General features: G+C 50.8%; 1 protein-coding gene across 1 annotated transcript in view; it reads left to right on the top strand.

Moving 5' to 3' along the window:
• Positions 1-8,021: 8,021 nt before the first annotated feature.
• The window catches only part of PRIMA1 (proline rich membrane anchor 1), a 67,614-nt gene continuing 54,802 nt past the window's right edge, over positions 8,022-20,833 (top strand). Inside the window, exons 1-2 of the mRNA XM_021675725.2 lie at positions 8,022-8,114; positions 16,239-16,374. Of these exons, the coding sequence (XP_021531400.2) occupies positions 8,022-8,114; positions 16,239-16,374 (229 nt within the window). The remainder of the gene's footprint in view (positions 8,115-16,238; positions 16,375-20,833) is intronic.

The raw sequence follows: 20,833 nt of genomic DNA, 5'->3' as shown, positions 1-20,833 counted from the left end.
TCAGCTCTCACCTGGGGAGGCTGTGACAGACAGTAGCATCAGGAGATGGGACAGTGGTGGCCCCTTTCCCGGTGTACGTGATGGAGGCCAGGCTGAAGATCAGCTCTCACCTGGGGGAGGCTGTGACAGACAGTAGCATCAGGAGATGGGACGGTGGTGGCCCCTTTCCCGGTGTAGGTGATGGAGGCCAGGCTGAAGCTCAGCTCTCACCTGGGGAAGTTGTGACAGACAGTAGCATCAGGAGATGGGACAGTGGTGGCCACTTCCACAGTGTACGTGATGGAGGCCAGGCTGAAGCTCAGCTCTCACCTGGGGGAGGCTGTGACAGACAGTAGTATCAGGAGATGGGACAGTGGTGGCCCCTTCCACAGTGTACGTGATGGAGGCCAGGCTGAAGCTCAGCTCTCACCTGGGGGAGGCTGTGACAGACAGTAGCATCAGGAAATGGGACAGTGGTGGCCCCTTCCACAGTGTACGTGATGGAGGCCAGGCTGAAGCTCAGCTCTCACCTGGGGAGGCTGTGACAGACAGTAGCATCAGGAGGTGGGACAGTGATGGTCCTGGCTGATTATTTCATTGAGCAGAAGAGGAAGCAGGTAAGGCCGAGTGAATCCAAGAAGCGCATGGATGGGGCCCAGTACAGTTCACCCCTGGTGCTATTCAGAGACACTCACCCCATCCTCCTGTGATACTTGAATCTAACTTGAGAACAAAATCCCAACTATTTGAGAGTGAAGGTGCAAGTCCAATTTTTGAAGTGATCAATTGCAACTTCCTACAAAGACACAAAACGATTAGCAAAGGAAGTTAGAGTCCCACTGCTGTGGCTGGTCCTAGGGCCACAATTGTCATTCATCATCTTCCACTCACTCCTGCCTTCCATTCTAGATTTCTAGGGCCAGCTCTTCAGTGAGTCTGCGGTTCTCACCTGGAGGGTCTGTAGATGTTGTAATTGCCTGTTCATGGTTATCTCTGAGCAGAGAAACCCCCAATAATACCAGATGACCAGATGTATGTGTCAGCTCAGGCTGCTGCAACAAAACACCTCAAGCTGGGTATCTTGACCAACAGAAATTGATCTTCTCACAGTTCTGGGGGCTGGGCATTCCAGATGAAGGTTCAGCATGGCCAGTTTATGGTAAGGACTCTCTTGCTGACTTGTGGACAGCCACTTTGTCCTCACATGGCTTTTCCTCTGGGTACACAAAGAGAGGGAGATAGCTCTGCTCTCTCTTCCTCTTCTTAGAGGGACGACAATCCTAGTGGATAGGGCACCACACTTATGACCTCATTTAATCTTAATTACCTCCTAAAGACCCCATCTCTAAGTATCCCCTGATATTGGGGGTAGGACTGCAACAGATGCATTTTGGGGACACACTTCCGTCAAGAGCACAAGACATACTCTTCCTTGCACCCACTGTGTATCAGCAGCCCTTGCTCCTGATGCCACTGAAGGACTCTCGTGCATCAGCCTGGAAAATCCTCCTTTCTCTCTTGCTCCGCTGGCAAGAGGATCCCAAGGTGCCCAGGTCACAGTCACAGGTTCCAGTCTCGTGGAACCCTTGCTGTGTTCATTAGTGGAAGTTTAACCCTCTATAAGCCAGGACCTCTGACTCTTCTAAGTTTGCCAGAACAAGAAGCACAGATTCTGCAGGTTTCTTGCTGGCAGTTGGACAGAGAAGCAAACCCTACTTCCACTCCTGGGTTCCTGGACTTGCATATTCTAGCTACTGGAGACACATCTACTGACTCACACTATATCCAGGAGAGCAGTGCTCCAACCCCACAAGCTGCTGTCTCTAAGCTGATGTCACAGCTGAGCCTTCAATAGACCATCCCATCACTCAAGGAAGCCCTAGGATGGCCAAAGAGGGTCTGGGTCATCCTGTCCGGCTGACTGTAGGAGCCTCCTTGGCAACAGATGCTCTCTGGAGAGTCAAGCACGAGGCAGAAAGTCCCATACCCCTCGTGCTCATTCCCATGAGTTCACCATTTACTGTTTACTTGACCTCCATGCCCCTGGCTTTTCATTTTTGTTCTTTTCATGTCCTTAAATGATTAGCCCAGCCATTTTCCCCTGCACAGGAGAGGGTATCTTTGCACTTTGGACCACCTCTCCTACCCTTCAGTGGGAGGTAACACAGCAGTCATCTGTTCCCATCTAGCACCAATACACCACATCGACCTGTGTGTAAACGAAGCCCTGGTGCTTTCCTCCTCCATCAGATTATCACATGGAACTGTTGGGATTCACTCAGGGTGGCTGGCAAAATATTAAGGGAAATACTAGGGAAGTTATAAGATTATAGTCTTAAACCTTTTAGAAAGCCGAAAGGTTTTAATGAGACTGGATGAAGGCAGCCAGTTCTTATGTTATAGCATTAAGTCACAGGGTGAAGATCAAGGATAATAAAAGCTTCCCCAGTTAAGTCTATTTTCCCCACATCCCTTTGTCTCTACTCTGTTTACTCAAGTAAACTTTGTGCTGGATGGTCCTCTCAGGGGAAGGTCAAAGGGGAATTACCTGTTAATGGTGTTTACTCTGGGCCCTGGAACTAAAAGGTTTTATGATTCATAAAACTTTTTTAACCATGTTAATTTTCCACAAGCATGTTGACTTAGAACCTCTCTTATTAAATCTATACTGAATAAATGCAAGGAGGAACAGGGAGCGGTGGTCAGTTAGCTGCAGTCGCCCTCTGAGAGCAGCTGACAACCATCCCTAGCCCACTCAATTCACTGTATTCTGGTGTACGTGAGCGCGTTTATTCATCCATCACTGAGTCAGGGTCTGCAGGACAGACCCCCGCAGGTGGTGATCAACATCACAGGTGGTGACCCCGACATGACCAATGCCACATGGAACTCCCATCTGGGGCTAAACATATAAGTTGAGGAAGAGCTTCAACAGAGGTGGGTGACATGAGAATCTGGACCAGCTGTTTAGCTGGTGATATGTGTACATATCACTTCTATCATGCTGGGTTACCACTGTTCATGGCTGACCTAATGCCTCAGAAATCCAGCCTCCCCTTTAATCATAGGCTCTGGGCTTTGAACAATCTTAGATCATTTTCATTGCAGTAGATATCATCTTTCTGCTGTTACACTCTTGATTTTAAATACATATATATCTACACAAGTCAAGCTATGCCGCCGTTAGCTCTCCAGTTGTCTCTCTCCCCTCGTTACGTGATAATCTGTTGGCCATTAGCATAGGTTCCTATGGCTCCAGGCACCCTGGTTGCCACTCTGGCCTTGCTGACCATTTTGGTAATTATGCCCACTTTGTCTGGCATGACAGTATCCCATCTGGTTTTCACCATTACATTGATTGCTATTGATCCAAAACAGTCCATTTCCCCACCATCTCCCATCATCAAGCCCAGCCTTCAGAAGAGAACCACCACTGAATTTCTCATAGGTGCTGATGCGCTCACCAGGACTTCTTTTTTTCTGTTTCAATGAAGGGAAGATTCTCTGGGCCATCCTAGGGAATGTAGACAAGTGGTGGGTTCTCAGGTTTTATGATTCAAAGCCTCTGAGCTTTCTGGTCCTTTTCTTCTTTTTGTGCCAGAAAAAAGTTCTGGCATCTCATGTATTTTCTGAAGGCTATTGTCATTAAAGCAAGTACTATCCTGCAAGGTTCCTGCTTCAATGAGGCCATTGCCGTCCCCAGGCCAAGAGGAGCTATTCTGTTCTAACAAGCGGAAGAGAGTTGCTTCTACCTGCCAGAGGATTCGAGGAGATCGAGGTCCATGATTTTCAGGTTTGTTTACCCAAAAGTTTCCATTCCAGGTCATCAGCTCCAACCATTTTTTTTTTAAATCAAAGCTGCGACTTGGACATAAGACATCTATGTGGCTGCACATTTAGTCCCTTCTTTAGCTCTGCCACCCTTACAATCAGTCCCCAGGCTAATTTTCAGTGCAGTCTGTCTTGTAGATGTCAAGAGTGTCCTTAAAGCTTTCATTTCAAAGCATGCCTTACGCTGGTAGAGAACTTCCCTGAGTCTATAATTTTCGCTTTGCAAGACCTCCAATACCATCAGAAAAAGCCACTTAACCCCAAATGCAATGGCCATTTGATCTCATAAAGCCTTATTTTCTACCTGCATCTCATTCCAATTAGCTGCAGGTGAAACTTTAGAAATTGTACTATCACCGTATGTCAGCGATGGCCCAGGAGTGGGGCCCCTATTATAGATAAAAGAGAAATCCAACTCCAACATTCCATCCTGAAGGTCTACTTTTTAGGACCATTTGTGGTAGCAATTGTCCCTGTTCCTTAGGAGACAGAGTATTAAGCAATAGTGCTGCTTGCTTACACTTTATTGAGGGATGCAATCCTAGGGCAACAGACACAAGGGGAACAGGAAGTGAAGCAGGGAAGAAGGCAAGCTAATAAAAAGTTGTGCATTTTTGTGGCATAGGGTCTCGTGATGTTGCCCAGGCTGTTCTTGAACTCCTCCTGCCTCAGCCTCCCAAGTAGCTAGGACTGTAGATGTGCTCACCAGGTTGTACATTATTGAGCTGGTCACATCCTCAGAAGCAAACACAGCCAGTTGCTCAATTGCACCTACTGGACATTTCTTGATGGGCCAAATGGAACCAGTGCACTCCATAGGCTGGGTCCCTTCTAGTTCTTGTCCTTCATTGGTCAAAATGGTGCCCCAAGCTTTAACTCCTCTGTATTTCTGAGCAGAGGTATCGGGCCCCTGTAGGCAGACCTCATGTGGCCATGGTGTGGGTTACCATCTGATTGAAAAGGATGAGAGGAGCCATGCCCTTCCTAGGCCTCCCATGGCATAAGAGGCCTGTGAAAGAGCCTGGTCTTCACCCTAAGGGAGGTGACAGGAGGGTCAGGAGGATGTGGGGCCAGGTGACCCTCAAGAGATACATAGATTAGGTCCACTACAGCAATACTGAAGATTGGACAATGTAAGTTTTCGAATGCACAAAACCTACCTAAGTTCTCCCAACATCATGAGTTGGGGGTTAGTATTTCTGAACCCCCAGTGAGCCGCTGTGTGATTCTGGCTCAGGCACAAAGGTCTCTGAACTGCTCACATAGGGCAATCACACTTACATCACAGAGTTGTGAGAACTGAATTAAAATGTGGTGCAAATACCATTTGTAAGTGGCAAAGAGCTCCATGGATAAATGTCAGGGGCTGTTGTCAAATGTAAAGATCATGCTGAACAAAATTCCACGACTGGTTTCAGCTGGACAGGCATTCAAATAGCCAGTGTTATTTTGACCTCAGCTGACCAATAACGGCTCCATTTCTCCATGATGAGTCACCTAGGAAGCCCCTACCCCGTCATCTTCTTCCTATCCTCCTCCCATCCTATCCCACCCCCAGTGAGATATCCTCTTGTTCCCTTTTCTACCCAGCATCCAGTGTTCTCTCTGGCTCCTGCTGGTGCGCATGGAGGCTACGTATGGAATGAAGGAATGAAGGATTGAACAAATGTCTCCATTTCTTTGCACAGGGTTACCGATGCTTGAGATGTTCCTACTCCCAGGAAGCCACCCTCTCCTAGGAGCCTTTACTCAACCCACCCTCCACTCCTCAGTCTTCCGCTTTCTCAGGGCAGTGGAGTGACATGGCAGATCACAGTGGAATGGTGGGTTTTATCCGTCTCCCTGAATTCTTGGGGGAGAAGGGACAGGGTCTCATTCACATTCGTCCCTGCATCTTGCTGGTTGAGGTAGAATCTGCAGCATTTATGTGGCAAAGAGCCTTGGGGCAGCGCCCTGGCATAAAGGAGGCCGCTTAGACATTGTTCTGAAAGCTGGTTTGCAAGGTGCTTTATACTCTGCAACCAGCAGTTTATAGCGTGTGTTTATAGGAGGGGCTTAAGGGTGTCCAAATACTGGGAAAAGGTGCTCAGTAAAGGGTTCTTCCATGCATGCGCTGCAGTGCCTGACCCTCTGCTCTGCGTCTTAAGCCCCTGGTTCTCTCATTCAACCTTAAAATAGGATTGTCCAGGCCTTGAGGGCCTTCTGGAAGGCGCTCCCTATCCGTCAATGCGCTTCCGCCCCAGAGCAGAGCGGCTGCCTGCCTGGGATGCTGCTAGGCGCAGCTTGTTTGAAAGAGGTGTAACCAGGCTACTTCCCGAAGAACCGACTTGTTGATAATCTTATCTCAAACAGAGGAGTCTGCAGATGGTTGAGGAAAAGCAGTAATAGAAATGTTCTCCCCAGGGCCGTCACAACTCCTTCCAGCCGCAGCCTAGTGTTGCAAGAGTTCCTGCTGCTGGACTACAAAGGAGAGGACAAGGCCCTTGGCCCGGAGAGGGGCGGTCTGCACCTTCCAGCCCTGGCGCCCAGGAGAGCCTGCCGGGAGTGCGGCGGGGAGAGTCCGCAGGGATGGAGCGCAAAAAGGGTCTCAAGTCAGAACTCAACACCTTTCCGCAGCCTCGGGAGAGGCTTGGGGGAAGAGCAGGCAAGGGGCAAGACCCCTTGGAACTGGGAATCCTCGGCCTCCAGGGCGAATAAATAATTAAGCGCCCAATACACAATAGCCTCGCTAGATGGAGACGAGGAATCACTGCAGCGGCGCTGGCGGCGGCGGCGGCGGCGGCGAGGAGGTGGGGGGAGCGCGGGCGGGAGCGCAGCACCGGGCGGCAGGCGGGAGAGCCTCTGGCTCCGCTCACGTCTGTTTTCCTTTTTCATGCATTATTTATTTCGCCTCCACCCGCGGCTTTGCTGCCCCAGCGGGCGCTCCCTGCCGGCGCCTACTGCCGCTGCCTCTCTCGGGCCGGCGTGAGGGTCGCAGGCAGCTTGGGCACCCCCGTGCCCCGGGCAGCCGCGCGGCGCCACCGGGAAGGGCGGGGAGCCAACGCGGGCCGGGGGAGGGCTCGCGCGGCCGGCTCCCGGCGGCTTGGAGGAGACTTTCCCCGCCCTCTGCCTCCGCCTAGGCGGCCCGCCCCGGCCCTGGGCGCGGGGTGCCGCCCCTCCCGCCCCGCTCGCGGCCAGGCGCAGCCCGGAGCCACCGCGCCCTGCGCCCCGTGCGAGGACGCCGCTCCCAGTCCTCTGCTCAGCCGCCGGGGAGGCCCAACCGGCGCGCAAACTTTTGCTCCAGCGCCGGGCGCTCCTCCCCGGCATGTGAAGCCCCCGGGCGCCCGCGCAGCCGCCAGGGTGAGGACCGAGGCCCCGCCTAGAGGGCGGGGGACTGGGGAGGCGGCTGGCTTTAAATGGGGGCTGTCCGGCGGCTCGGCAACAGAGCTGCCGCGGGGGAACGCGGACCTCTTTTTCCCGAGCCGAGGATCGGCTGGGGCCGCCGCCAGGCAAGGTGGCGTGAGGCGTTGCAAGGGTGCGGGCGGAGATGGAGGCGTGGGGGGGGAAACCCACGCCCGGGAGCGGGAGATCGGGGCTGGGCGGGGGCGTGCAGAGGGGCAGCGCACGGAGGTGCCTCTGTTGCAGTGTGCGCAATGAGGCCGGCCGGGCAGTGAGGGTGCACGCAGCGTGTGATTTCTTGGTGCCGTGCATGCAGGGTCAGCGAGGGTGCGGGCAGGGGTCGGTAGGTGTGCACGGGGATCAGTGGGTGTGCACAGCTGTTTCTGTGGGTGTGCGCGCAGGGTGAGTAGTGCCCGCCGGGTTTGAAGTGTGCTCACAGTGAGAGTGAGTTGTACATGGCTGCTTCTGGGGGTTCATGGGGCTTAGTAAGTGTGCTTGGCTGTTTCTGGAGGTATGCATGGGGCCAAGGTATGCACGCAGTATCCTGGAGCTGTGTGCGGAGCTAAAGTGTACACGAGGGATTCTGGGGATGTGCATAGGAAAAGGGTGTGAATTCTGGGATTCTGGGGTGCACGAAGAGTCAGTGAAGGTGTAAGGCGGAGTGTAAGTGCAGGCTTGGTTTACTAGCGTGCCCCGGGGTGCGGGGCGTCCCCGCCCGACCCGGGCTGGGAGGTATGTTGGTGCGCTGCGCGGAAAGTGTTCGCGCGGTGTCCGCCTGACCCGAGCCTTGCTCTCCTGACAGTTCGCCCCAGGAGCGGGCGCCGCGGGCCGAGATGCTCCTCCGGGACTTGGTGCTGCGCCGTGGCTGCTGCTGGTCCTCGCTGCTGCTGCACTGCGCGCTCCACCCGCTCTGGGGCTTCGTGCAGGTGAGACGCGCGGGCTGCGCACTGGCTGGGAGGGCCTCCTGGGCGAGGGGCGAGCTGTCCCTTCCCTCCTGAGACCCTGGCTTCCTGCAGCCGCACCACTGATTGGTCCTCCGGAGAGCTTGGGAAAAGAAAAGCTGCTAGGGTCCCTGAAAAGATAAGAAACTCCGAAGAGAGGCTTCAGTTGTGGCCTAAAGCCTGCAGGACATGGCCTTGGAAGGGAAAGGGGCTCAGAGAATACCTTCCGATGATGACATTCTAGGGCAGACATTCAGCAAAGAAACAAACTTACAAAGAAAAATGGTCCCCGGGGTATATATTATTTCTTTCCCACCGGAACCACTGATGAACTTTAGCTTTCTTAAACTGGTCTGCAGCACAGGAGGGGGCCGGGTTCTTGTAGGTAGCGGAGTTGAGGATGGGGACAGATAATGCGTGGTGGCCCATCTGTCAGGACCGCCCAGGGATGCCTCTCTCACCCTGGGTCCCTTAGATCCCAGCGCAGAGGCCAGGCAGCCATTAACTGGAGTTACCTCTTAGGGTCAGAGAGGGGGTTCAAGGAGATGGTCCCTATTCCCTCCCCGCCCCCAGAATGTGCAGGGTCACTGGTACAGAGGAGAGGTGACAAGGTGGACTTTGATGTCAGCTCTGGAATTTTAGCTTCAGCTCTGTCCCTTACCAGCTGGGAGACTTTAGGCAACCTACTTGCCCTCTCTGAGTTACTTTCTTCTTCTGACTATACTAGTGTAAGAACTTGATAATGCCGGTAAGGATTACTTCGTGCAGTGCCTGGACCATGAGAACACTACCTGGCAGTGTTTGCTGCCGTTGTCGGTGGGAGTAATAGTAATACGGGTCTTCTTCCTGGCTGGCTGTGTAACTCTATTGATCACTGTGTGGTCTGTTTGACATTTTTGAATTGTTAGAGGTTCTGCTGGCTCTGGAGGACATTTTTATTGTTTTGGGCACTGAAGATCCACTCTGGGGTATTTGCAGCCTCATGTTCTCCTGGTGGCATTTTGGGGGTTGGGGACCACTCACATGGTTGCTCTGAGTACAGGTGATAGACCAAGAAAAAAAGGGATGGGGCAAGACCACTTGCCAGTCTACTGAGGTCCATGAGCTGCCCCAGATGTTGGGGCCCTGCCGGGAGCTTGCTCAGTCAGTCCTTTGGATGACGGCCTGGGTGACTGCCCATCGAGAGCGAGGGTCAGACGCTGCTCGGCGCCCCCTACTCCCAGCCCCGTCTTCTGCTCTCTTCTCTGGCTTGCCTCCATCTCGCTTACAATTGTTTTCCTTTCGGAATTGACAGCTTTGTCTAATGTGTGAAACAGCAGTTATTAAACTCAGCTGTGCCTCTTCAGGAACCAGGATTTTGTCACTTCTAAACACTTCAGGGGCTTGGGACCAGCTTCCCTGGTTCAACTTTCAGCTGAACCTCAGATATTGAGTTCACTTAGTTTTTATATTTGTTTGTTTACAGTTTTCTCTCTTCCATAAGACTTCTTCAGCTGGGGTGGAGAGCAACGTAATGAGCTTGCCAGTCTCCAAGACTAGAATTCTACTGTGTGAGCTCATAGGATCTAAACAGAAGACCCACTAGCACCCCGCACCCCCCCCAGAAGAAATAATTTTGTGAAAGCAGTTCAGTTTTTTAAGTGTCCTTCAGCCAGGCAGTACTTACACAAGCAGGTGTGTGTGTGTGTATTTCAGATGCTCTTACTCAATACAAATCAATTTTCATAAAAATCAATTAAGAAAGGAGTCCTCCAGATAAGTAGAATGGGTAAAATCTTGGCTTGAGGCTCTGGAAAAATTAATTTACAAATGATAGGGACAGAGAAATCAAGGGAAGGGGGGTTTTGAAATGAATGGATTTGGCTTTGAGCAGAGGAGCTGAATCCAGGAGAACGTAGGAGGGAAGAAAAAAATGGAAATGCATGAAGCCATGTGTTTCTCTTTAAGTGGAGAAAATAAAATCTATCATGTCATAGGAGTTTCTCTAATCTAGAGAAAGAACTCAGAGCTATCTGCCCTTCCATGAGCATTTTGCCAGGAGAACATTTGGAAGGACAAGGCCAACATAACAAAGTCCTATGATTAATGAGATCGTGGATGAGGCAAGAGACCTGGGGTCCCCCAAAGCATCAGGTTCTTAACTTGAAATCAGCCTTAAGCCTCTGGCTGCTGCTAGTTGATAAGAAACTTAATCATTAAAGTCAGACGATATTTAAATTGCCAGAAGGGTTGGTGGGAGCATTCCTTAACCTTTCCACCCTATATATTTCTTTAATGTGTCTGGAATCGAGATTTTGAGCTTCTGTGATTTAGGTTCTTCTAAGTTCACTTCCAGATGATTCCTTTTTTTTTTGCAAGGGAAGAGGATGACAGGCTGGCAAATTTATTAGGTGTGACAGGAGTGTGTCTCATCAAGTTACAGTGGTGCTGGCCTGTCTCCATGAAAGATGCCAGAAGCCATCATCTTTGTGGCTGCCCTCCTAAAGCAATAGAGAGACAGCCTCTTATCTGGCCTTATGGGTCTCTGTGTGCTGATGCGAAGCTACCCCAGACCCAAATGATGTTGAACCCTTTCTACAGTAGTCAGTGATTCGGCAGCATTTATTGGGCACCTACTGTATTCGAGGCCCTTTGTTAAGTGCAAGGGGTTTAGTGGTCTCTGCCCTTATGCACTGATAGTTTGGCACTGTAGAGCTAATTAAACGAGTCATTATCATCAAGAGAGCGCAGCAAGAACAAACAGCTTGCACCTGGGGCAAGAGTCAGAGAAGCCTCACAGGCCTGGTGCTTCAGTTGAGACAGGAAGGATAAGAAATTAGGATGCAAATGAGGGTGAGATGTCCAGGCAGAGGGCACAGCCCAAGGCCAGAGGAGAGAGGGACTTTGGAAGACCCAGGGGAAAGAAGCACCGGGTAAGGCCACTGTTGTAAGCCACTAACATAGTGTCCTGCAGTTTGGACTTGATCCTGAGGGCTATGGACATCGTTTTAAGGAAAGGGTTTTAAGTAAGAGATGACACACTCAGGTTGGTATTTTAGAAATCTCAGTCCAGGTTGGTTGCAGTGCTTCATGCCTGTAATCCCAACACTTTGGGAGGCCAAGGTGGGAGGACTGCTTGAGCCCAGGAATTGTAGACCAGCCCAGGCAACATTAGGAAACCCTGTCTCAAAAAAAAGAGAGAGCAAAATCCCAGTCCAGTTCCTGCATAAAGGATGGATGCAGGGAGGATGCAAGGCAGGGGCAAAGAGGTAGATAAGGGGAGACTGGCCAGATTTAGCAAAGAAAATACAGGAAATCCAGTTAACTTTGAATTTCAAATAAACTACAAATTTTTTTTTAAGCATATCTCCCATATAATATTGAGGATATACTTTAAAATTATTTGTGGTTTATCTGAAATTCAAATGTCATAGGGTGTCTTCTATTTTATCTGGCAAATAGAGAGAGGCGGGTGCTGCCGACTGGAGATCTGGTGGCCTGGTTCAGGTGGCAGCAGAGGAAACAGAGAGGAGTAGATGGATTCAAGGATGGTTTAGGAGGCAACGTCCGCTGGACCCAAAACTGCACCGATTCACCCAGGAGTAGGATGGTGGTTGGAGAAGAGGGAACTGATGCTGGGAGCACTGTGTCCTCAGACCCCTGCTCCAGGCACCAAATCCAGGAGACTCCAGGACGTACCTGTGGCTCAGCCCACTCTCAAAACCACAGCATTTACAGGATTCTGGCTGCAGGAGAGCACTGCAGAGCAGGGCCTGGAAGGCAGGTGATGGTGAAACTGGAATAAGAAGTGGTCCCAGGAAGAACCGATACCAGCCTGCATTCTGTGGGCTTCAGGCAAGTCACTGAACTTTCTGGGCCTCTGCTCTTTCTTAACGAAGTCCAGCTAAGAGCAGCTTATTTCGGGGGCCAAGTTTCTTCTCCTTTTGAAATTCCCCAAGATAGAAACCAACCACACCAGGTGCTGAGACAAGCTGCGGACACCTGAGGCTTCCTCTCTATTAGTCTAAATACAACACTGCGAATCAACAGAACCCCCAGGTGGAACCAGCACTGGGGAACAGGACAGGTCCACGTTTCTCCGCTGGTGAGCAGTGCACCTTTTCACTGAGCACCGACTGAATGCTGGGCCCTGGGCAACTTTGGTGCATCATTTAGCTTCGCTGAGCCTGCGGGCCACCTGTTAAGAGTCGATAGTATCAGTTACCTCTCCCAGTTATGCCCAGGGAGAAATGGGAGCATGAACCCATGAGGGACACATAGTAGGGCTCAGAAAGTCATGATTGTTCAGGATTAATAAAGTACTCATCTACCTGCCCGCCCTAAGACACAACTTAGTGTAGAGAGATACGCATTACAAAACAGCAAGGAAATGCCCCAGACAGAAGGGTTTGCAGAATTAAGCAGCAGCACTGAGCAGGTGAGTCTAATTTGGGGTGGGGGAGGGTTTAGGATGGCTTTACCCAAGAAGAAGGATTGCTTGAGCCCAGGAATTTGAGACCGGTCTGGTCAACATAGCTAAACCCTGTCTCAAAAAAAAAAAAAGAGAGAGAGAAAAAAAAATCTCAGTCCAGTTCTTGCATGAACACCCAAGAAGACTGTTCAAGAGATGGGTTTGAAGGATGGAGAGAAGTTGGCAAGTGGATATGGGGTCCAAGTAACACAGAGTCGAGGCAGGCTCAGATGCCACAGGCTTGGACTGAACCAAACTATCAGGACACGGCCGTGAGGACCCAGCCCTCAGGCATAAGGACGGACCAGACATGATGCTTTAGTGAGAACAGTTGACTAAGCAATTGTGCCTGCTCATGTTTCAGAGAGGCCTTTATACAAGAGACTGAGAACCATTACTTTTTTTTTTTTTTTTGAAGCAGGGTCTGTTGCCCAGGCTAGAGGGTGGTGGGCTGCAACAGCTCACTGCAGCCTCAACCTCCTGGGCTCAAGCAATCCACCCACCTCAGTCCATGGAGTAGCTGGGTCTACAGGTGTATGCCTACATGCCCAGCTAATTTAAAAATAAATTTGTAGAGATGAGGGCTTACTCTATTGCCCAGACTGATATTGAACCCCTGGGCTCAAACAATCTGCCCACCTCAGTCTCCCAAAGTGCTGGCATTATAGTTTTGAGCTACCGCACCTAGCCAGAGCTATCAATTTTATTTATTTACTTATTTATTTATTTATTGAGACTGGAGTCTCCCTCTGTCACCCAGGCTGGAGTGTGGTAGCATGATCTTGGTTCCCTGCAGCCTTGACCTTTGGGATCAAGTGATTCTCCTTCCTCGGCCTCTTGAGTAGATGGGACTACAGTGCGCATCACCACACCTGGCTAATTTTTGTATTTTTTTTAGTAGAAACAGGGTTTCACCAGTTTGGCCAGGCTGGTCTCGAACACCTGACCTCAGATGATCCGCCCGCCTCAGCCTCCCAAAGTACTGAGATTACAGGCGAGAGTTATCAATTTTTTCTTTTTTAAGATGGAGTCTTGCTCGGTGTCCAGGCTGGAGTGCAGTGGTGCAATCTTGGCTCACTGCAACCTTCGCCTCCCGGGTTCAAGCAATTCTTCTGCCTCAGCCTCCTGAGTAGCTGGGACTACAGGCACACGCTACCACGCCCAGCTATTTTTTGTATTTTTAGTAGAGACGGGGTTTCACCATGTTGGCCAGGATGGTCTCAATCTCTTGACCTAGTGATGCGCCCGCCTCAGCCTCCCAAAGTGCTGGGATTACAGGCGTGAGCCACCGCACCCAGCCGAGCTATCAATTTTTTAAATGCTGTGCGCTCCTTCACTCCTCCTGCAGCCTTGAAATTTGGCCCTGATTTTTCTGCCTAGAACTTCATCACATTAAACACTCTTATACATCTGTGCCTTCATATCCTCTCACAAAAATAGGTCATTGTGTCGGGCCAGGTTAAACAAATGTGCTCTTCTTGAACTCTCTCTCATAAATTGCACCTTGGAGAGTGAGAAAATAATTGCACTGGCAATGGTATTGCTTGAAGTTCACACACTTGGTAGAGTGCATTGGAGACGTGGTCTCAGAGGCCAGCTGTTAGGAGAACGAAGCTTTCTAGCAAACCCCAGGGTCTCAGAAGGTCAGAATCTAGAGGGGCACAGGCTTGATGACGGGACATCTAACAATGGCACCGGTCTAGAAGCCGGTGGATTTCCCACTGACATGTAAGGAGTTAATCGTTTCTGTAAAATAATTGAGCAGAGGCCACCATCTGACGGTATGCTCTTCCCAGTGGGAGAGAAGATTGCTTTCCAGGGTTTGAAATGCAGTCAATGGCCCTTTAAAAACATTAAAAGGTGATGAGCAGGAGCCTTTTAGCCTCGTGGATATTAAACCAGGGCTGTAAATCAGCCCACTTCCTGCTGCCACCCCAGCTGATATTACCCACATTACTTATTCACATCTTCCCAGGTGTGATGGGAGCCACCTAGCCCCAGGGGCTCTCCCAGCCACGTGGCAGAGGGGCCGGATCAGCATTCCGAGGCAGGCCACACAGGGCTAGTGACAGGGAAAGTGGAGTTCTGGTTTCTAGTGGCTCAGAGATGATACAGAAATTAACCGTGGTCGTCAGGGAGGTGGAGGGTGACTGGCAACTCTTCGTGCTTTTAAACCAGCTTGTTCCCTGGGACAGGCATAAAACATCAGACTCATGGATTTATGGTACTCTGTAGAGCCAGGGACACTGGCAGTCAGTCTAATCCATCCACCCAGTTCCCATGCTGGCTCTGCATAAGAAGTTTAACCTGGGAAGCTTAAGCAAAATCTCCAGGCCCAGCTCCACCTACAAAATTCTGATTTAATCCGTGTGGGTGAGGCTCATTAGTATTTTTTAAAACCACCAGGGAGCTTCCAATGTACATCCAGGGCTGGTGGAGCACTGCTCACTCTGGCTACACTTCCTCGTTTACAGATGAGGAAGCTGAGACTGGTGCTGGAAAAACAGGCCAGGATTCAAGAGGCGTAGATTCTGGCCCAGTTTTTCATATTCATTCATTCATTCACGAAAGATTTATCAAATTGGTGGGCATTCCCTTAAATGCTGATTTATGATAGTGACAGAGAAGGAAAAAGGCCTTCTCTGCCCTCAGTGAGCTCACAGTGCCATGGTGAAGATACGTATAAAGCAGGTAATATCCAAATAAGATTTCTGCCCCTAGAGAGGAACCTGGTGCCAGGACAGCCCATACAAAAGAATCCAGCTGGATAAAGAGGTCAGAGACATGCCAAGCTGAGGCAGGGGCGCAGCAGGGGTAGGGATGGGAGAACATTACCACCACTGGAGCAGCAATTGCAGAGGCCAGGGGCCCGGAACTGAAAGAAGAGAATGAGGGCAGAGAGATGGGGAGAGAGGTTGTCAGGGATTGCCCCTTGCAGACCTTGTAGGCCACATGAACCCATGATGGGTGGGGCAGCATCTGGGGCTTGCCGGGGGGATGCAGGTGGTTTGGTGGGGTGCCCTTCTCACAAGACCACCGGGACGCTGAGTGGAAAGCATCAAGCAGGTTGCTCGGCTCCCTTTGGTCACGTGGGACACAGGAGCAGAGGCCTCACGGGGTGACGTTTCTCCTCAAGATTGGGGGGGCCTTGCCCCAGAGTAGACACAAAAAGGTCATCAGGAGTGAGGGCTGGAGAGAAGGCCAGGTCTTGTCCTTGGGCTGTAGCAAGGAAGACAGGAGAAGTGGTTGGGCTTAGAGCACAGAGGACGTAAAGGGTCTCATTCTCCAAGTGTGAGACTCTTGGGCAGCTACTTCTGCCTAGGCCTCAGTTTACTCATTTGTAGCATGGAGAAATTCTACAGTCAGCCTTCCAGCTCTTGTCTACTTCTCATTCATATCCAGATCACTGGCCCAGGGTCCCGTAGCTGGTCTCTGGCAGAGCTAGGAAGAAAACCTCGGTCTCCAAACCAGCCAGGCTAGCACCCATCAGCACTGTCCCCTTTGAACCAATCCAACTTCTGTCAATTCTTCCTACCTTTGTCTTGGAGAGGAATCCCAAGTCCCAGCCTGGCAGGGGACAGGGTGGCCTGGGCTCGTTTCGGCTTCTAGTTGCCTTACTGTCTTCTCCCTCTCTTGGGTATGTGTGCCCATGTCCACAGGTGACGCACGGTGAGCCCCAGAAGTCCTGCTCCAAGGTGACTGACAGCTGCCGACACGTCTGTCAGTGCCGGCCCCCTCCCCCGCTGCCCCCGCCACCCCCGCCCCCGCCGCCTCCCAGACTCCTCTCTGCCCCAGGTAGGTAATGGCTCACTCCATTTTTGGGTTTCTCTTTGTGTTTTCCTGGGCCCACGAAGATCCAGTGAGCGTGGCCGAGGGCAGCCCTGCCTCCTTTGTAATTTTCCACTGGCCGAGCAGGAGGGAAGCCAAGGCCCAACTTTTCCCTGCAGTCTGCAAAACGCCGTTCCCACAGAATGCTCCTGCAGGATGGAGAAGGATGTTTCTCCATCAGTTAATCAGATAAAAGTCAATCTCCATTTGATGAGTGACTTGGCCTGGATTGTTCCGAAGGCCAGATCTTTAAAGGGGGCAGCTGCTGGGGACTGGTCTAAATAACCCCCCTCCCTCAGCACACAGTTCTGTTTCTCTATTATAATTGACATTTAAGGAGGCAGTTAGGGTAGAACCAAAGTCAACGCTCTGGGAGCAAAGTTACAAGATGCCTTTCAACCATGTGCACCGAATTCTGCTAAAACCTCTTTGACTTGTTTGCCTTGGACGATTCCATCTCTGAACAATTTGATTGCACGATCATTCAAACAAAGGAGCGTTTCTTTAGCCAGAAATGGCCTCAGCCCTGACCTCTACATGGTAAAATTCCCTGTTTACAATTGCTACTTGATAAGGTCTCTCCAAAGGAGGCTCTGTATTTCGCGTGGCTCCTTCAAGTTCCCGCCTGAAGGATGTCCGTGATCATGCTCTCATCTATCTCATTAAACACATCTCCATGGAATTATTTGGGATGTATTTTAAATAACCTTGGCACAAAGCTTGTTCTCTGGGAGGCTGCGTTTCTAGCCTCTTGGTATCCAGTCAGTGATGCGGTGTTCTGGAGGATCTTTGCAATTGATGTGAATTTCTGCATTTTGACTGTGAGGCCTCTACCTATCTCCATCCTTCCCTGACAGCCTGTGACCCAGTGTGTCTCAAAGCCTGGCCCTCAAACGACCTGCTTCAGCATAACCCAAAGCATTTGTTTTAAAATGCATCTTCATGGGCCCACTTCAAACCGACTGAGCCAGAGCTTTTGGGGTGGGACTTAGGAATTGTCACAATAACAAGTCCTGAGGTGGTTCAAATGCAAGTTACAGTTGAGAACCTACGCCTGCCAGGCCCTCTGTTCCAGGCCTCTGCCGGATCCTTCTGTCCCGAGATGCTCACTGGCCTCCTCTCTCTGGAAAGAATCCCTGGGCCTGCACTGTGGGGCCCGGCCTCGGGCACCTCCCCTTGGTGATCACTCCCTTCCCTTCCTTTGGAACTCCTCACTCTCCCATGTTTGGGTCCCAGGGGACATAGTCTCCCAGTGGTTTGTATTTGATGATCCACATTCCCCAGCTGGATCCCTTGAGGTTATCTTGTGCTCACTGAGCATCTGTGTCAGACAGGAGAAGGACTGTCCTGGCCTTCTGGAATCTCAGCTCTCCCAGGGAAGGCCATCCTGTCAGCAACCCACAAAGAGGGGCCTGAGAGAACACAGAAATGGTTTGCCAGGTGCACTGGGAATTCCCGAGTAGTTAAGCAAAACCCTAGCCCAGTAAACAGTAACACTGACAGGAGTCTTTAAGAATAAATGGGATTGTCCCAGGTTGCTAAGGAGGTTGGGGGAAAAGGGCAACCAGGCAGAAGGAACAGAGTGGACAGAGGCTTGGAAGTATGGCTCTGTGAGACTCTTCTCGGGAGTCACAAGCCCTTCAGTGGCTTGAAAGGGTGGCCAAAGAGGAGACCTGGAAGGGCCTCGTGTGCCTGGCTGAGTGGATTGCGCTTCATCCTATGGGTCCTTGTTTGCCTAACAATGAACTGCATCCAAGTACCATCTCATTTGCCTTATTTTTTCCCTTAAATAAACTCACTTTTGTGTTTATACAAGTTAATTTCCTTATCTTTATAAAACTACTGTAAATGAGAAACCGGTACCACTTGCATAAATAGAAGGTGACCATAAAAATAAATGCAATGGAAGCAAACCAAGGTTTTAAAATTTCAGCCTTCTTTGGAAGGTTCTGAGCTTGAGGCTTTCTCTCTGTTTGTTACAGAGGGAGAGAAGCAAGTGATAGAGAGATGCCAAAGCCACAGCGGCACAGCGCTGAGACCTTCTCTGTAAAGTAATTGCGAAGTCTGTGAGAATCAAAAAGAGCTTAAGTTTCTTGTTATAGGTTTCAATGTGTTTGAGTGCTGGGTTCATGTACCATCTAAAATCAGCTCTCATAGCTGCAGGGACACGGGCCTGATGCCTTAGGAAACTGCTTTGGGCAGTGATAGCCTACAAAGGTGTTAAGTGGCGAAGTGACATGCGCCTATTTTGTCTGCTTCAGAAAGATCAACTGTTTTGACAGTGTAGGTTGATTGGAGTGGATTGGGGTTGAGCGGGCAGACTGGAGTCAGTTGGGGGTCTCTTGAGATCATTCAGACCCCAGGCCATCCAAGAGGGCCTGAAGCCAGGTTGGGGGCTACAGAGATGGGAGGAGGTCAGAGGAGAGTGCTTGGTGGAGTAGAGAGGGGAGAACTCATGTTGTGTTTTGGGACTGAAGCTGCTTCTTGGGAGAGGAGAGTAAGAGAGGAGAGCTCTGTATGGCAGGACTTTCTCAGTTTCAAGTTGCAAAAACACACCTTGAAGTAGCTTAAGCAATATAAAAAATAGGGAGAAAGATGTCAGCTTGTGGGCACATGTATCAGGATGTGCAGGCAGCAGGGCTGCTAAATCCGTGGTCTAAATGATGACGGTATTGGATTTCTGTCTCTGTTGCTCTCTCCTGATTTCTCCTGGGTTGCCTTTTCTCTCAGGCTGGCTCAGTCCCTGTAGCTCCAGGCTCCAGCATTCCATCAGCCTTATAGTCAGTAGTCTCCCTAGGAAGAGACCTTCTCTTTCCCAGTGGTCCACAGGAAGTCCTGAGGCTGACTTTCACTGGACCAGCTTGGGTCATGTGCTCACCCGTGGGCCAATATGGTGACTTCTGGGATAGAATATGCTGGTTGGTCAGGCCTGGGCCATGTGACCACCCCTGGAGCTGGGATGTGTAGATAGGGGTTCAGGGAGAGATAGTTTCTTTCCCAAAGGAAAATCTGGATGGAAAGGCTATAACCAAAAATGAGATCATGGCTACCAGGCAGGGAGGGCATGTAAGGTGGATTAGACCAGTGGTGGAGAATGTGATTTATTCATTCTCTTGGTCCTCCTTGAGCTCAGCCCAGAACCCTGCACACAAGTAGTGCCCAATGAATGTCAGAGCTGTGGCCACATTCACAACTTCTGCCAATCATAAAATACAAGTGCCTGCTATATAACCCTGAAAGGGTTCATGTCTCTCAGAGGGCACAGGGCTTCAGTGCCATGGAGCCTCTGCTGTCTCTCAGCAGGTATGCACTGAGCTCCGAGTGTGGGGCATGGTGCCAGGGCCAGGGAGCCAGCAGTGAGCAGCAGACAGCTCCTGCCCTCATGGAGTTCATGGGCCAGTGGACTGTCATTTGCAGAAGGTATTCATAGGAGTGTCCTTTCCTGCCATCTCTCTGGATTCACTGGCTCCAGGCATGTGCTAGTCCCTGTCCCATTTGTTCATCTGATAGCCTTTGCTTTCTTGCCACTCACACAGGCCTCTCATTCACCTGGCAAGCATCTGCCAGGCATCTGTTCTATGTCCAGCCCTGTGTTGGGCAGCCTGAGGGATACAGAGTCACACACGGACTTGCCTACATCAGCAGGGCCCAGGTCAAGATAGACCAAGGACTTGGCATAAGAGGCTGATTCCATGAGCCTTTCTTGAGCCTGTGTTAGCATGCTAGCCCTGCTCTTTCCTCTTTGTGATTTTAAGAGAGCCGGTTAACCTAAGCCTCCGTTTCTTCCTCTATAAAACAGGTTCATGGGCTACACCCACCTCATGGGGTTGACTTGAGGGTTCCTGAAACTACTTCTGAAAACTAGACAGGCATCCATTGCTGTAATCATCCTGTGGAAAGCGTTCTGAGGAAGAGCAGCCTATGAGTGCAAGCCAGACTTGGGGAATAAAGAGGTGCTATTGGGAAAGGGATACGTAATTCCAAAAGGGGCAGGGAGGGTGGACCCGGAAAGACAGGGGAGAATTCTTATTCACTCCCAGCGCAGACCCGGGCCCTGTCACTTCCTCTCAGAGCCTCAGGTTTCTCATATGATTCCTACCTGTGGAGGAATTGTCGCAGGTAGAATGGGACAGGTGGGAGCAGGGGGAAGCTGGACAGGCCACGAAGGAGAGGGAGGGGCCAAAGCAGAGGCCCAGAATTCACAGCCCAAGTATCAGCGAGGAGGCCCCCTGCTGAAGTGACATTGATCCACAGGCATGTTGAGCTTTGGCGTGTGTCTTGGGATAAAGGGAGAAAGAGGGGAGAGAGAAACTCCTGTTCATGCAGACCTATGAAGTCCCTGCTATAAGTAATGACCAGGAACATTTGCAGGGCATCCTTCACATGGCCAGGCAGGCCTTGCTCTTCATCTAGACAGCACCTGCTG

This window comes from Aotus nancymaae, unplaced genomic scaffold, assembly GCF_030222135.1.
Source record: "Aotus nancymaae isolate 86718 unplaced genomic scaffold, 86718_ANA_hifiasm-v0.15.2.pri h1tg000011l, whole genome shotgun sequence".
NCBI classification, from domain to species: Eukaryota; Metazoa; Chordata; class Mammalia; order Primates; family Aotidae; genus Aotus; species Aotus nancymaae.
The sequence above is the reverse complement of the archived record's forward strand: the minus strand, read 5'-3'. Positions and strand labels throughout refer to the sequence as shown.